General features: G+C 43.6%; 2 protein-coding genes across 2 annotated transcripts in view; one reads left to right on the forward strand and one right to left on the reverse strand.

The window, feature by feature from the left end:
* Positions 1 to 358: 358 nt before the first annotated feature.
* CLRN2 (clarin 2) lies at positions 359 to 12,914 on the reverse strand. The gene is made up of 3 exons (XM_011948819.1): positions 12,560 to 12,914; positions 4,442 to 4,621; positions 359 to 646 (listed from the first exon to the last, which is right to left on the reverse strand). Exons 1-3 carry the CDS (start codon positions 12,810 to 12,812, stop codon positions 381 to 383), a joined length of 699 nt encoding a protein of 232 aa, XP_011804209.1. The 5' UTR covers positions 12,813 to 12,914; the 3' UTR covers positions 359 to 380.
* A 1,415-nt stretch (positions 12,915 to 14,329) lies between these two features.
* QDPR (quinoid dihydropteridine reductase) overlaps positions 14,330 to 15,851 on the forward strand; it is a 27,649-nt gene continuing 26,127 nt past the window's right edge. Inside the window, exon 1 of the mRNA XM_011948850.1 lies at positions 14,330 to 14,454. Within this exon, the coding sequence (XP_011804240.1) occupies positions 14,330 to 14,454 (125 nt within the window). The remainder of the gene's footprint in view (positions 14,455 to 15,851) is intronic.

Below are 15,851 nucleotides of genomic sequence, written 5' to 3' on the forward strand. Positions count from 1 at the left end.
CGACCAGGGATCTACAGACACTTACTGGAGTCTGTAGTATCTTATATTTGTCAAGTGCTCCACAGAATGCAGAATCTGGCAATAGCATCACCCATTTAAACTTCACAACGGCCTTGCAAAGTTGTTACTGTGTGTAAGCTGGCAAGTGGCAGATTCTCCAGTTGCAACTGGAACTCCAATGTCATGAGAGAGGAACACAAGAATGCTGGTGATCCCGGGCAAGTTTTTCTTTTCTGGCCCAGGCAACAGCCTTGGTCCTTCACATCCTTTTTCTTACTGCTGAGAACATGGCCATGACAGAGTGGGAAGGCTGCAAAAACACGAGGACTCCATTCACACACAGAACTGACTTAGGCCAGGCTGTGAACAGGGGAAGGCTATTAATACAAGATATCCTCAGCCGTGACAGTGGCCTCTTCGATCTTGGTCTTAATCTCAGGGAGGGGAATATGACTGATCGCCACCACAACCAAGTTTGCGGCATGGGCCGACGCGCTGGCCACGCAGATCCAAAATGACTCTTCGTACTGTTCTTCCAGCACCACAAACTGGAAGAGCTTCTCCTGAAAGTTGGCGATTCGTTCTGTCAGGTCATGAAATTTCACCGCAGCCATAAAGCTGGCTATGGCTAACGCCACGACTCCACCTGAAACCCAAAAAGGTCACCCTCACTCACGGCTCCATTTTGCGATTGTGACAACTCTATGAGAGGTGGCATTTCTGTGCCACGTGTGACAAACTTGCTTTGGGTTAGAAAAGTTATGAGGAAGACATAAGTTTTAATTTACTTTTAAAAGTAGGAGCTAACCCACACAGTATGAAGGAGAAAGGCAGGATTGTGCGGGGAAAGAGAGAATCTGCTTTATATCAGATCAACTTTGAATGTCCACCCCTCCAATTTTTATTTATTTATTTATTTATTTTTTGAGATGGAGTCTTGCTCTATTGCCCAGGCTGGAGTGCAGTGGCACCATCTCGGCTGGCTGCAACCTCCACCACCCGGGTTCAAGTGATTCTCCTGCCTCAGCCACCCGAGTAGCTGGGACTACAGGTGCCTGTCACCACACCTGGCTAATTTTTGTATTTTTCGTAGAGACGGGGCTTCATCATGTTGCCCAGGCTGGTCTCGAACTCCTGACCTCAAGTGATCCATTTGCCTTGGCATCCCAAAGTGCTGGAATTACAGGCGTTTGAGCCACTGCGCCCGGCCCACTCTTCCAATTTTCCCCTTACCCAGTACCATGCTTCCCAGGGATCCACATTTGGAGAAGTTCATTGTCTAAAATATCTCAGGATTTCTATGAAGACCATGAAGGCTATGTGGTAAGATGTAAGAAAAACTGTTGCTCTCCTCTTTAATTATCCTCCTTCCATGCTTAAGGACAAGGATGACCATTCATAGAAGGAGGAAAGGAGGGAGGCGAAAACTGGAAGAATTCCAAACTACTTCCCTATGTTTTGCTTGAAACTTTGACCTTCTGGGAGGAATCTCTCTCTCTTTCTCTCTCTCTCCCCCCTTCCTCTGGTTTCAGTTTTAATTAGTATTTTTAATAACACATTTATGATGCTTCTTAAAAGATTATTGTCTTCATCGAAGAAAAATTTGGACACTAGAGAAAATCATAATAAACAAATTTACTTTTATCCTAAAAGCCAGCATGAACACTTTCAACATTTGAGTGTTTTTCTTTATGTTTCTTTCTCTTTAACAAAATTCGTATTACGGTGTTCTTACTTGGATTTTAAATTTGATTTTTTCCCCTCACTTGGATATTTTTATGTGTTGTTAAATATTCTGTTACAGCACGACTTTATTGTTTGTTTTTATTTTTTTTTGAGACAGGGTCTTGCCCTGTCATCCAGGCTCGAGAGCAGTGGCGTGATCATAGCTCATTGCAGCCTTGACCTCCTGGGTTCAAGCGATCCTCTCGCCTCAGTCTCCTGAGTAGCTGGGATCATGGGTGCGTGCCACCATGCTTGGCTAATTTTTGGTTTTTGTTTGTTTGTGGAGATGGGATCTCACTATGTTGCCCAGGCTGGTCTTGAACTCCTGGGCTCAAGCAATCCTCCCGCCTCAGCATCCCCAAGTGCTGGGATTACAGGCATCCATCACCATGCCAGGCTTACAGCATGACTGTAAATGAGTGCATAGTATTTTATGCACTACACACTATAATTTATGTGAGCATTTTTAGTAGAGACTAAACAGTCTCTACTAAATTATGGATATATGGTCACACACTATAATTTAAGTAAGTATGACCTTATTTCTGGGTGTCTATATTACTTCTAATTTTTTGATATCATAAAGTGCTACAGCAAATACCATTTTATGTACATCCTTGTTCTCTTGTCGAGTATTTCCTTAGCATAAATCCAAACATGGAATTGTTTAGTCCAAAGACATGCAAAGGCTGTTCACGTTTTTCTGCCTTTTGATACTGCAGTGTTTTTGTTTTTTTTAAGCTCAGTGGCAAGAAATAAAGTTTTGTCAAAAGACATAAAGTTTTACCTGTTTTTATTTTTATTTTTTTTGAAACAAGGTTTTGCTCTGTTGGCTGAGGCTGGAGTGCAGTGGCATGATCACGGTTCGCTGCAGCCTGGACCTCCCAGGCTCAAGCAATTCTCCCACCTCAGCCTCCCTAAGTGTTGGGATTACAGTTCCCAAGTAGCTGAGACTACAGGCGCCTGACACCACGCACAGCTAATTTTTTTATTTTTTATTTTTGTAGAAATGGGGTCTTGCTATGTTGCCCAGGCTATTTTGCCTGTTGCTAATCTCTCCTCAGTAGAGTTTGAGAGTGCTATCTCTCTGAGGAAAGAAATGGACAGAGATAAGCATTTATTTAAAGCAGGATTGAGCACTTTTTACATGCCAGCCTCTGTGAGGATGCATGCAGATGAGAAAGATGCCTGTAGTCTTGATGAGGGTGAGCCACGTATATAAACAATTCTACAGGGTGGCTACCATCTGCAAACAAAGGCAAACACATAATAATGGATTTCTTGATATACATTACAATACATAATAAAATAACATTACCTGTTTTTATATTTTATGATATTCTTGTATAAGGTAATCATAGTGAGGGGTTATTGTCCGAATGGTACCTTGAATATTTGACCTGAGTTTTCAGAGACAGCCCTCATTTCACAAGATTCTCTTATTTTCATTACAGATGATGTGTTAAGTGCATAATTAAATGTGAATTAATTTCTGTGCATCAATATACTCCTAAATCAACATGCATGCACGCACGTGCGCACACGCGCGCACACACACATATCTTTTAGTTTTTGGCTTGGAAAATAGGTCATGATGGTCATAAACGAGAGCATGGATCTGTGGAAAAATAAAGAGCTTAGGATCAGTTATGCCTAGATTGGAATACCACCTCTGCCACTCATTACTGTGCGACTGTTTAACTTCTTTGAGCCTCAGGCGCTTCATCTGTAAACGTAGGTCTAATAATACCTCCTGTAGAGATGTGGTGAGATGTAAACAAAGTAATGCATGCAAAATCCCCAGGTCCATGCCTAACCCTTAGTGGCTGCTCAGTAAGTTGCATCTAGTTTAAGGGCATGGTGCAGTGAAGGTGCTGGGAAGGTGAGAGGAGGGAGAGTTGAGACAGCCAGTGAGTGCTGTCTGCATTAATATGCCCAGGTGTGTGTGGGGGGGAACACTAAAGACCTTGGCAGCTAGATGGCACTCACTTCGCCTTCTTAACCCAGAGCCTGAATGGAGGAGCCTTTCACAAATGGACTCTTGCTCACAATACCCTTCTCTTCTGTCGTTTGTGGAGTTCCTCCCAGCCTCAACTGCAGCACCAGCTCCATCTCTTTCCCCGTCCCAGGGCCCCCACCTCTCCCTACTTTCAGCTCTCTGTTTTCCAGCTTCTCCTTTCACCTCGATCTCTCTTCACTACTCTAAGTCCTCAGCCATTCACGTACTCTAATAAGATGGTTCTTTATTGTGACAGACTCTGTAACTTAAAAAGGAAATTCATGAGCACTTTGGGAGGCCAAGGAAGGTGGATCCCTTGAGCTCAGGAGTTTGAGACTAGCCTGGGCAACATGGTAAAACCCCGTCTCTACAAAAACTACAAAAAATTAGCTGGGCATGGTGGTGCACACCTGTACTCCCAGCTACTTGGGGGCCTGAGGTGGGAAGATCACTTGAACCCAGGAGGTCAAGGCTGCAGTGAACTGAGATTGCACCACTGCACTCCAGTGTGGGTGACAAAGTGAGACCCTGTCTCAAAAAAGAAAAAGAAAAAGAAAAAGAGGACATTCATTCCATGCCCATCAAGAAGGTCTTAGACCCAGGAAAGTCAAAGCTCCAGTGGGGCATTTTAGTTCCTTCACACCTTCTGCCCAACTACTTGGAGCCCAGCCCTGTGATGGTGTGGACACAATTTTCTCTCCCTAAGGGACTTCTTACCTGCCAGGACATTCCATAGGCAGATACCCCCAGGACCGTTGACTGCCCGGTATGGGACCTGGATCATGTTGAGAATGGCAAAGCCCATGCTGACCAGAGCCAGGGCCAAGGCCAGGAAGAGGAGCAGCAGAATCATCACATGAAGGCCTGCGTTGAGCTCCTTCACCAGGTGTGGGAAGACTAGGGAGACAAGACACAGCCACTATTTCAATATCAGAGTTAGAGTCACTTTCATAAAGCCCAAGCTTGCTTACCATGAAGGCTTCGATAGACAGGGGTGAAGGCAAGACAGCAAGCGTGGGGTTTTCAAACAGCGGGAGATTTTCTGAGATGAACTCATGGCCTCTAGATTCATGCTTGTCAGTTGACCAACAAGCCTCTCTTCCTTGGAGCAGACACAAAATCAAAATGTGTCCTGGTTGTCAGTTTAAGCTGCACTGAGCTTGAAGCTCTGGGGTCTGATGTGAACTGATGCACACAGGCCCCAGTGACTCAGCAAGGTAGACCCTTGCTTACCCCCATGTATGAAGGACACATAATTCTGACATTGTACAACATTTTATTAAAATATTAATTTGCCTTATGAATATGGCAAAATAAGTTAGTGAAATCTTAATTTATATTTGTTTTCTCTATGTTTGCCACCAGTACCAGCTGTGAAGATGAAATGGCGTAGCATAATAGAGTAGCTCAAATATTGCCTGGCCAAGTCAGTTCTCAAAAATGGCAGCTGTGGTTATTGCTGTTATATTTTGGCGGTCTTGGGAAAGTCATGTGACTTCTCAAGCCTCAGTTTCTTCATCAGTACAATGGGGATAGTAATCCATGCAGATGAATTGAGGATAATCAACATTGACTAAATGCAGTCATGGGCCAAACATTTTACATGGTCATCTTGTTCAATGCACATGACAAAGACATGAGGTAGATTTTATAAACTCCCTTCACCCACAGGCTTGGAGACATTAAATTGCTTGTGTTTGGGCAAGGCAACTCTATACTCTATATAAGATTTATAATTCAATATACTATGAGAACAAATGTGACCCTGAAAGAGCCAGTCCTTCAAGATGGGTCCTGAGTGGTTAACTCGGTCTAAATTTAAAATAGGGCCAAGTGGCCATTTACTGACTAGGGGGTCACACACATCCTTTGAGTTCCTTGAAAACCCACACCTTTTTATCTTTGAGATCTGCCTCAGCCAATCAGGGCTCAGCTGTAATGACCAATCAGGGCTCAGCTGTATTAGCTAATCAGGGTTCAGCTGTATCGACCAATCAGAACTAAGTGAATTTGAATCCTTTATTTACATAAATAGACCTGATTGGAAACCTGGCTGGGAACTTTTGCTGTAAAACCTGAGCCTTCCCTTTCTTCTCTGGAATACACCTTCCTTTTACACCAGAGGCTGTGTTTCCCTGGTTTGCAAACTGTTAACTGGAATAAAGTCTTTCCTCAAAATTCCTTTTCTGAGAACTGTTGTTCACAACTGTGTGTTTTAACAGTGTCAAGTCATGATCTTTAGTAGTTATAAATGAAGAATTGAACATTATGAAAGCTACAGAACTTCTGAGCATACTTATTCCTCTGCAATTGCTCCAAGGTTCCTGCTGAATACCCACCCTGATGGAACTAGTTCCTTTGCTGGTTCACCTGCCTCTCTCAGTCACTGAAGGTTGGCGTCTCCCAATCCTGAGAAGTAGAGTTTTTATTTTTTCCATTAGGTGTCCTTTCCACTTACACGTTTTCAGGCACTCCACGTTTACACTGTAAGTTCTGATGTTTCTTTCCAGTTCTGAATTTCCATTTTTTTTTATCTCCCTATGGTTATCTCATCGGCATTGGAAACTTTATCCTGGAAGATGAGCTCCTTTCCAGTGAGTTTGTCTTTGTAAAGCATCTTTCTTCCCTGTGCCTCTATCCCATCTTAATGTCCCTTAGATTTTTTTTTTTCTCTTTTCAAACCCTCAGCCCCTTTTTGTTTCAGACACAGTAGCTTGTGCCTGATTTTTATTTATTTTTATTTTTGAGACAGAATCTCCTTCTGTTGCCCAGGCTGGAGTGCAGTGGCACCATCTCAGCTTGGTGCAACCTCCTCCTCTCTGATTCAAGCAATTCTCGTGCCTCAGCCTTTCCAATAGCTGGGATTACAGGCACCCACCACCATGCCTGGCTAATTTTTGCATTTTCAGTAGGCGGGGTTTCACCATGTTGGCCAGGCTGGTCTCGAACTCCTAGCCTCAAGTGATCTACCCGCGTTGGCCTCCCAAAGTGCTGGGATTACAGGCATGAGCCACCAGACCTGGCCGCTTGTGCCTGATTTTTAAATTGTTTCATTATCCCCTTTCTTGACCAGGCAATCCTTAGGACACATGACTAACATAGTAATGCTCACCCAAACTCTTAAAATAGAAAACAGTCACCTATGTGAATGGCAAAGATCAAAATGTTTGCTAACACACTGTGTTGACAATGGTGTAAGGAAGAGGCACTTTCAAGTCTCGTAGAAATATTAATTCATGTAACCTTGTTAGAGGGCAATGTGGCAACATCTACTAAAGCAAATTCACTTCTAGGAATTTATTTTCCAGAAGCACTCTTACATGTGCTCAAAGCATGGATCAAATATTGGATATTCATTACAATAGCGAAGATTGGAGAAAAAACAGTATGTGAATAGATCGATTTAATAAATTAAGGTGGCCGGGCGTGGTGGCTCACACCTGTAATCCCAGCACTTTGGGAGGCCGAGACAGGCGGATCACAAGGTCAGCAGATCGAGACCATCCTGGCTAACACGGTGAAACCCCGTCTCTACTAAAAATACAAAAAATTAGCCGGGCATGGTAGCAGGCGCCTGTAGTCCCAGTTACTTGGGAGGCTGAGGCAGGAGAATGGCGTGAACCCAGGAGGCGGAACTTGCAGTGAGCTGAGATCGTACCACTGCACTCCAACCTGGGTGACAGAGCGAGACTCTGCCTAAAAAGAATAAAAATAAAAAAAATAAATTAAGGTATCCATAATGTCCATAATGTACACAATTCATCTTTTAAAAAGAAAGAATCATATCCACATAATGATTGAACCCCTATCCAGATTTGATTTTAAAAAACTGAGTAATAACCATATTAGGATGATGGGGGAGAGGGAATTTGGGGCATATGGAGTGATGTGGAGAGGGTAGTAAAGAGTGCCCGGTCCTTGGTCTTCATAGTAGGAAGTGCATTAACTATATTTTAAAAATGCTTATTGGCAAAGGGCAAATCTCACTCAACCCCCACATTCTTGTGCCATAACTCAGGGCTGAGACCTCACGGTTAATTGAGATTTTATTATTTTTTAATATATGTCATTATTTAGAAATTCGAGGCTGGGGCAGTGGCTCATGCCTGTAATCCCAGCACTTCTGGAGGCCAAGATGGGGGGGATTACTTGAGGCCAGGGGTTGGAGATAAGTCTGGGCAACATAGCAAGGTTCTGTCTCTAACTTAAATTATTTTAAAAAAAGAAGAAAAAGATAGAAATTCGAATCCTGTCTCAGGAGTGTTAATGCTCCAGTTCTTTCTACTTTCTTTCTGAGGGGTGACTCTGCCTTAGCCTGACACCCAGTGCTGCCCTAGGAAAGCTGTTGTTCACTTGCCTTTCATATTTGAAACCCAGACTCCAAGAGTTTTAGGTGTCTCCCACTAGGAATTACATTTAAGTTTCCCGCTTGAAATCCATGACCGTACACACTATTCATGGTGATAAATGACAACACATGATTCACGGTGATAAATGACAACAGCCACCTGTATGGGGTGCAGAGTATATTCCGCTGGCTTTATACATATTCTTTGTTTTGTTGCTCATGGACACCCTCTCTCACACTTACAAATGAGGAAACTGAGGCTCGGAGAAGTGAAATAGCTTAGCCTCGCTCCCATAGCAAGAAAGTGTCAGCTTAACTACTCTATTACAGGGCTAGAGCAGAAAAATCAGAAAGCACAGAAAATTAGAGGTTTAAAATTCTAAATATAGAGTCTTGAATTCTGGAGGTCTTATTTTGTATTTGAATAGATATAGTTGTTTCCTATGCATTAGAGGTAACTCACTTGAGTACCAGAATTGATTAATCATTCTGTCAGCATCTAAGACTATTAGATAATTTGTTTGCTCTGAATCCCAGAGAGGTCTGGCAGCCCTTTGTGCCCCAGCAGGGCAAATAAGAAAAGCAGGACATCTGAAGTCAAACCCAGGTCCTGGCCACTAGTGGAATACCTGTGGGGTAGGGAGTATAGAGGAACCACAGAACTAAAAGCTGCAGAGCAATCTATTACATTAGGTGCTTTTAAAGAAATTATTTTATGTATTGATTTCTCTGATCTCTAATTTCCTCATCAGTAAAATGGGCGTAATAAAATCTCTTCTCTAGCATAGTAAAAATGGAAGGAAATGAACTATAACACAGTGGCTTCAGATACTGTGTTCTGCGCCTAGTACATATTTACCTGCCTCTCCTTCATCAGATGGTAAACTTTTCTTTTTTTTTTTTTTTTTTTTTTTTTTGAGATGGAGTCTCGCTCTGTCACCCAGGCTGGAGTGCTGTGGCCGGGTCTCAGCTCACTGCAAGCTCCGCCTCCCGGGTTCACGCCATTCTCCTGCCTCAGCCTCCCGAGTAGCTGGGACTACAGGCGCCCCCACGTCGCCCGGCTAGTTTTTTGTAGTTTTTAGTAGAGACGGGGTTTCACCGTGTTAGCCAGGATGGTCTCGATCTCCTGACCTTGTGATCCGCCCGTCTCGGCCTCCCAAAGTGCTGGGATTACAGGCTTGAGCCACCGCGCCCGGCCTAACTTTTCTTTTTTCTTTCTTTCTTTTTTTTTTTTTGAGATGGATTTTCACTCTTTTCACCCAGGCCCGGAGTGCAATGGCACAATCTTGGCTCACTGCAACTTCCACCTCGTGGGTTCAAGTGATTCTCCTGCCTCAGCCTCCTGAGCAGCTGGGATTACAGGCACCTGCCACCACCCCTGGCTAATTTTTGTATTTTTAGTAGAGACCACCATGTCAGCCAGGCTGGTCTCAAATTCCTGACTTCAGGTGGTCCAGCTGCCTTGGCCTCCCAAAGTGCTTGGATTACAGGAGTGAGTCACTGTACCTGGCCAGATGGTAAACTTTTCTAGGGCAGGTACTTGTTGGTTTTGTTCATCCTTGTTTTCCTAAGAGTCTGGTCTGTAAATACTCCATAGTACAATTGAGTGTGTGGACAATGCTAAAGTAATGTTTGTCTCTTTCTTTCTCTAGCCACCCAAACAGCCATGTTGACTTGTTTTTATTTCATAGGGCCTGGGTATTAAAAAAGGGACTTAATCTTTGTGATGAATAGTTCTTTGGTTTTCTCCACGATTGGTGTGGGAATTGATTCCCCTGGGTGAATTTTTGGGGAGACCTCTGTGATGAGAGAAGTGGCTGTTTGTGAACGAGACCCAGTAAAACCTCCCTACCCCACAGTTTACAAAGCACTTTCACTTTTGTCCCCATCTACACTGATCTGCAACTGCGGGGATTTTTTTTTTTTTTCCCTACAGATGGATAGTGAATGGCAGAAAGAGACTCCAGGAGAAACAGACTCCAGGTTGTGGGAGGCTCTGATATACCCTGTAGCTGCCTCGAGGTTACATTGTGCTAGAATTAAAAGCTGTAAATCTAAAGGAGACTAGACTGGCACTAGAGAACCTTATAATATCAGTGTCCCCGAGCTGTATCGGGGTAAAGCTAGCCAAGCACAGGAGGAACCTGGCCCCAGGCTCCTCGTGAATGCTTTGAAAGAGAATCACATCCAAGGTATTGTGAACGGATGTTTATAGACCCTCCTCTGAGACCACCCCAGGGCAGCAGGAAACAAAACCTTCTCAAATACTCTCCTACTCAGGGACAAGAATCAAATGTCCTTTATGCTTCTCACAGGGTTCTGATGCTTTCCAGACCAGAACATGTTAGACGAACCGAAAACGTTTCCCATGGATGTCCTAAGAAGGAAGGAGGAGGAAGGCAAGAAGTACTTACTGAACTCCTCCAAGGCTCAAACAAAATACGTATTTGTTTGCAGCTTCCCACTCAAAGCAGTTTACATTTCTGTGAGCTGGGAATGGCAGGTGTCTAGTCATTAGGTTAATGCTGGCAAGTGACTGCTGTTTAATCTTCTCACCCTATTCAAGTTTCAACAATTGTCCTGTTGGGGTTCAGAATCCAATACCCCCAAAATATGAAGCTTTGTGAAGAAGCCTCAAGGTCTCTCTGGCCTCCCCTCTCCCTCCTGTCTCTCCATTCTTTGTCTGTCTAAAGCACAGGATGAGGTAGTTCTCTGACGTTCCCTTACCTGCCTACGTCCAGACCCACTGAAGAAAAAGACCTCTGGTCCCTTTCCTGAGTGTTCATTAATTGTACCCATATCACAGGAAGAAAGACCGAAGTTTGTTAACACAGCTGGACAGACTTTTGTCACAAGCCAATGTCTGCCCTGTGTGCCCAACAGACTTTCTTCCAGCTCATTGTATGTTCTGCAAGCCCATTGACTTTCCCTAAAAATAATTTACTAGTCCCCTAAAATCATCCACACTTCCCCATCTCCCTTTCCCCTAAGATGAAGAGGATATAACCATCTGTACCCCATTGAGATAGCGGACAATCACTCTGTGATTTTCCCCTATGCATGCTAATAAATGTGTATGCCATTTTCTTTATTAATCTGCCTGTTGTCAGTAGATTGTTTAAGAGAAGCTTCAGAGCGCAAAGGGGAAGTTTTCCCTTGGCCCCTACAGTCCTGATGACATCCTTTATAGCAATAGCATCTAGTTCAGAATCGAGTAGTCCCTATAGTTGTCATGGTTAGCTTTTAGCATTTCTTTTTTAAATTTCTTTATGGGTGTGTATTTTCAAGTTTTATGTTATAATTTTGATGGAGCTATTTTTTCAATATTCAGGGTTTAATCTAATTGCTAGGTAAATATAAATATGCCCAGAGATACTGTTCTTGAATATACATAACAAATATAAATTTTTTGTGTATTTAAATGATGACAATTTGTATAATATTTGCCAACGGTTCCAGCTTTTTGTCCTTATCAATTTAATATGACATTTACCTTGGCCAGATATGTATAAACTACTACAATTCTGAAATATAGAAATCAAGGAATGAATATAATTCTGTATCACCTTGCATTGGCATGGTATTGATTAATTACGGTTTTGTGTGGACACTGTTTTCACCAGCGATCTCATCGATTCAAAAGGCTTGCAGAAAATTGCCTGTTTTGTTTTTTCCTTCCCAGAAGCCCATTCCTAAGCCTAGCTTGGATTCCTGTTTGTGCAGACTGCTCTGCTTACATCCCAGGCAGCTCTGATGCCACACTGAACACCAGCCAAAGTCCATGCCCGCTCACGTTCACAGAGAGCAGGCAAGGGCCTTGCTTGAGGTCTCCCCGCCAGGAAACTTTCCAGTAGGGCTTCCAGCCGGGGTAGTCTGATTCCAGAACCCAAGCACAGTGCCCCTTTGCATTTTCTCAGACTATGAAGTTTTTACAAAAGTAGACGTGGAAGTGTTCATCGTGCTTCCCAAAGGTTCAGTTCTGCAGGCAGCCTCCACCCACTTGTTGTGGTCACGTGGCATTGGTCTGGAGTCCGGCTCTACTGTTTCCTGGCTGGGTGACCTCAGGTAAGTTATGTAACCTCTCCAAGCCTCAGTGTACTCCTCTGGAAAATGGGAACATTAACAATTCCTTCTATATAAGTTTGTTCTAAGTCTTTAAGGAGACAAGTGGTGTGAGGTGCTTAGTAGAATGTCTGACACATGTAAACCTCCCATGTTTCAATAGTCATTATTAATAGAGGTAAACTGCAAAAATGCACAAATCCTTATTTCTATGTAATGTTTCTATACACCTCTACAGAAAAAGAAAAGAAGGAAGGAAGGAAAGATCTTTTTGATGTGGGTCCAGAACCCTTGGCTCACTGTGGACTTTGACATTATGCCTGAGATTGAGGCAGCAGCCAAATTCCACAATGAGACAAAAGCACTGTCACACAGTAACAAAAATAAGTGCCTAGAAATAGCTTTCACGCCCCCAATATACTTACTTGTGAATTGGGACTGGCGGCTCCCAAGCCCACACTGCCGCACCTTACACCCTCGGAAGAGCCCGTAGTAAATGTCCCCAATGAATTTGACCAGCTCTCTGTCTGTGGCGTTGACCAGATCCACTCCAGTCTGACAAAGGATTTTCCCACTCAGCCAGTGGGGCACTACCAGGGCAACGATGATCAGGATGAAGGAGGAGAAGCTGAGTAAAGACGCCAGCCCATACCACGCCTTTTTGAACCATCCAGGCATGCTAGTGGGTGCAGGTCATCCCCAAGGTCTCCGAGCAGCAGCGAGGGTCGTTGACATCTTTCAGATACTCGGCAATGCTCTGCTCCAAGGTCAGCTCTTCCAAACACTCTGTTTCAAGATTTTAAGTCCATCCCCTCATCCTCCTTCAGCGCAAGCTTGCACAGTCCATGTTTACTATAACCACATCCGGAAGCCTCTACAGAGACAATCTTCACCTGACTATGTAGCGGAGTGTGTTACTGAAGGAAGTAACCTTATATCTCCTTCTAGACTAATGTTTCAGCAGAGGGTTTAATTGTTCCTCTTTCAAGTATTTAAATAGCCCTGGTGTGGACCTCATAATGATAAAGGAGTTAGTAATAAGCAAAACCAAGTAGCTCTGATGATAAAGAGATGCAAACCAATCTCAAAAAATGCATATGGTAGAAGGAAAACAAAAATGGAATGATTAGCACTTGAATATCGCCAACAATGCGCAGTGTCAAATGTCGATCTCTCTGATGCGTGGGTGTCCTGGCATTTCTTTCTCTGAAATGTCACTGCTGTCAGAATCTTTAGGACTGTTATTAATACCATCAAATGACCCTGGTTCTTGGGGCTTTAATACTGAAATATGTAAATAGGGTCTTATGAATTTCTCACTATGTGAATCTGCTGGGGGTAAATTGTGACTAGAATTAATTTGTGGCTGTTGGGACAGCCTGGAATCCAACAGTTAACATTCCTCTCCCCTGCCCCTCCTTCTGCATTATCTGAAATGGGACAGAAAAGTGTTTTTCTAGTGTATTAGCAAATAGTAGCCACACTGCTGGAGTATTGATCTCTTCTAATAGTGGAAGATCTAGGTTTTCCTTTTAATCTGTAGACACTAGGAATGAAATATTCTTTCCTCTCTATCTTATACTGTGGATTTTGACATTTTGACTTTTACCTTATTCCCGAATATCAACTTAACATCATGTGAGGCTGGCAACAGCCACTCTATCCGTATCTCTGGGGAGCAAAGTTGGGCAGAAGTGGAGCAGTAAAATTTTTTAGTTGGTCACAGAAGCCTGAAGGGGGGTTCAGGAAGTTGCACTGTTAACCAATAGGGGTCCCAGGAATCTCACTTGGAGAGTGTCAAGGAAGCAGAGAGACATATTAACGGAAATGTCAGTTTCCTTCCTCATAATTGGGGCTCACTTCAGTGGCCTCTCCACAATGAAAATAAAGATGAGAATTTCTGAGCCTGGGCAATGTAGTGAGACCGTATCTCTACAAAAAATAAAAAAAATTAGTTGGGCCTGATGGCGTGTATCTGTAGTCCCAGCTATGGGAGGCTGAGGCTGGAGGATTGCTTGGGCCCAGGAGCTCAAGGCTGTAGTGAGCTATGATCATGCCACTCTGAGTAACAGAGCGAGACCCTGTCTCTCTATCTCTCTATAGAAAGATGAGTGGCACTTTACCATGTACAAAATGCTTTGACCGTATGCTTGCTCACCTCTGATGCTTCAGCAACCCTTAATGGTAAACAGGAGATGTACGATTTCAGCTATTTCTCTCACAGAAAACTGGATGTCGGTGCTGGGGCTGAAATTCAGGTCTTTGAATTACAACAGCTCATCTTCATCCCAGTGACTTTGAAACAGCAAATGTTTTTCTGGTAAAAAAATAACAGAATACATATAAAAGGCTCAGAAGACTGCTTGACCCATTAATAAGTGATCAATAATGTTAGTTCACATTCTTATTTTAACATTAAGCATACTTTGACAAGTCATCCGTAAATATCGAGTCATATTTCTGCCATCAGTGATGGACCTGTGTTAACTTTTGGTGTTTTGAGGGAACTCTAAGGGAAATACTTGATTCCCAACAAGCCTTTGCCTTGCTGAACAAAGGTGCGGTTAAGTGGAACTCTAGCCATTGAAGATCTGGGTTCAGATTCCCACTCTTCTGGACAAGTGGCTGAGACGCTCATGCCTCAGCTTTCTCATCTGCATAGGATTATCGTGTGGAGTAAAATGAAATAGCACAGGCAGATCACTTAGCACAGTGCCTTGGATATAACGGGCACTAAATCGACGGTGCTCTCCTCTTCACCCAGCCTCCTAGCAGTTTTATTTCTGATAATGAAGCTTCTGACAACAAAATGTGCTGCTGGCTGCATCCTCTTCTCTGGTGACATATTTCTGTGTGCTTTACCTGGCACAAGTTTACTGAACAAACATCTGTGTCTGCTGTGTACAAGGCTCTGTGTGTGGGAAGCGGCACAAAGATGTATATAATACAGGGGTCTGCTATCAAGAAGGTTATGAGAGTGTTAGAGCTCTGGTTCTCTATCAGTGATGAATTTGCCCCTAGGAGGCAACTGGTAAAATGTGGAGATATTTTTGATTGCCATGAGTGAGGGGTAGGGGCTAGCTATCGACTTCTAGTGTATGCAGGCCAGGGATGCTGTAAATATCCCACAATGCCCAGGGCAGCACCTGTCACAAATAATTATCTGGCCCGAAATGTCAATAGTGCTGTAGTTCAGAGGCTCTGTGTTAGAGATACAGGCCATGGGCAGAAATAACTAATATACATGGGAGAAAATGACAGGATCTGTGTCTGACGATGAGTTTCATGTGGTAAAAGGGCCATTTGGATTAACGGGTATAAATGTACGGTTAGATAGAAGAAATAAGACCTAGTGCGGTTTGTCTCGTCTCCGCAGTGAACTTTCAGCTCCTTGAGCGTAGGGACCTCTTCCGTTTTTTTGGCAGGTGGGGATATTTAAATCTCTAGTTTGATGCACAATTAAAAATAAAAAATTGCCAAAACAGTGGTCGAAAATTGTACTATACTATATTTCACGTGCTTACACTTCACAAATTAATGCTCGTAAAACACTCGCTCTCCACCCTCCTGGCCCTTAGCCCCACTCGCCGCACGCCTCGGGGCTCAGCACTTGCCCGCGGGTGAGAGGCGGGGCTTCGCCAAATCCCCCTCCCCTGGGCAGGGCCTGACCGAGGTTACAGTCACTCCGGGTAGCGGGGCGCCCCGAGCGTGGCTGCG

This window comes from Colobus angolensis, unplaced genomic scaffold (genome assembly GCF_000951035.1).
Source record: "Colobus angolensis palliatus isolate OR3802 unplaced genomic scaffold, Cang.pa_1.0 Scaffold284, whole genome shotgun sequence".
NCBI lineage: Eukaryota > Metazoa > Chordata > Mammalia > Primates > Cercopithecidae > Colobus > Colobus angolensis.

Coding starts and splice junctions, on each gene's coding strand:
- CLRN2 (XM_011948819.1), bottom strand. CDS start 12,812: ATGCCTGGATGGTTCAAAAAGGCGTGGTATGGGCTGGCGTCTTTACTC. Junction 4,622..12,559: donor CCGCCAGTCCCAATTCACAA/GTAAGTATATTG, acceptor TTGTCTCCCTAG/TCTTCCCACACCTGGTGAAG. Junction 647..4,441: donor CCTATGGAATGTCCTGGCAG/GTAAGAAGTCCC, acceptor TTTGGGTTTCAG/GTGGAGTCGTGGCGTTAGCC.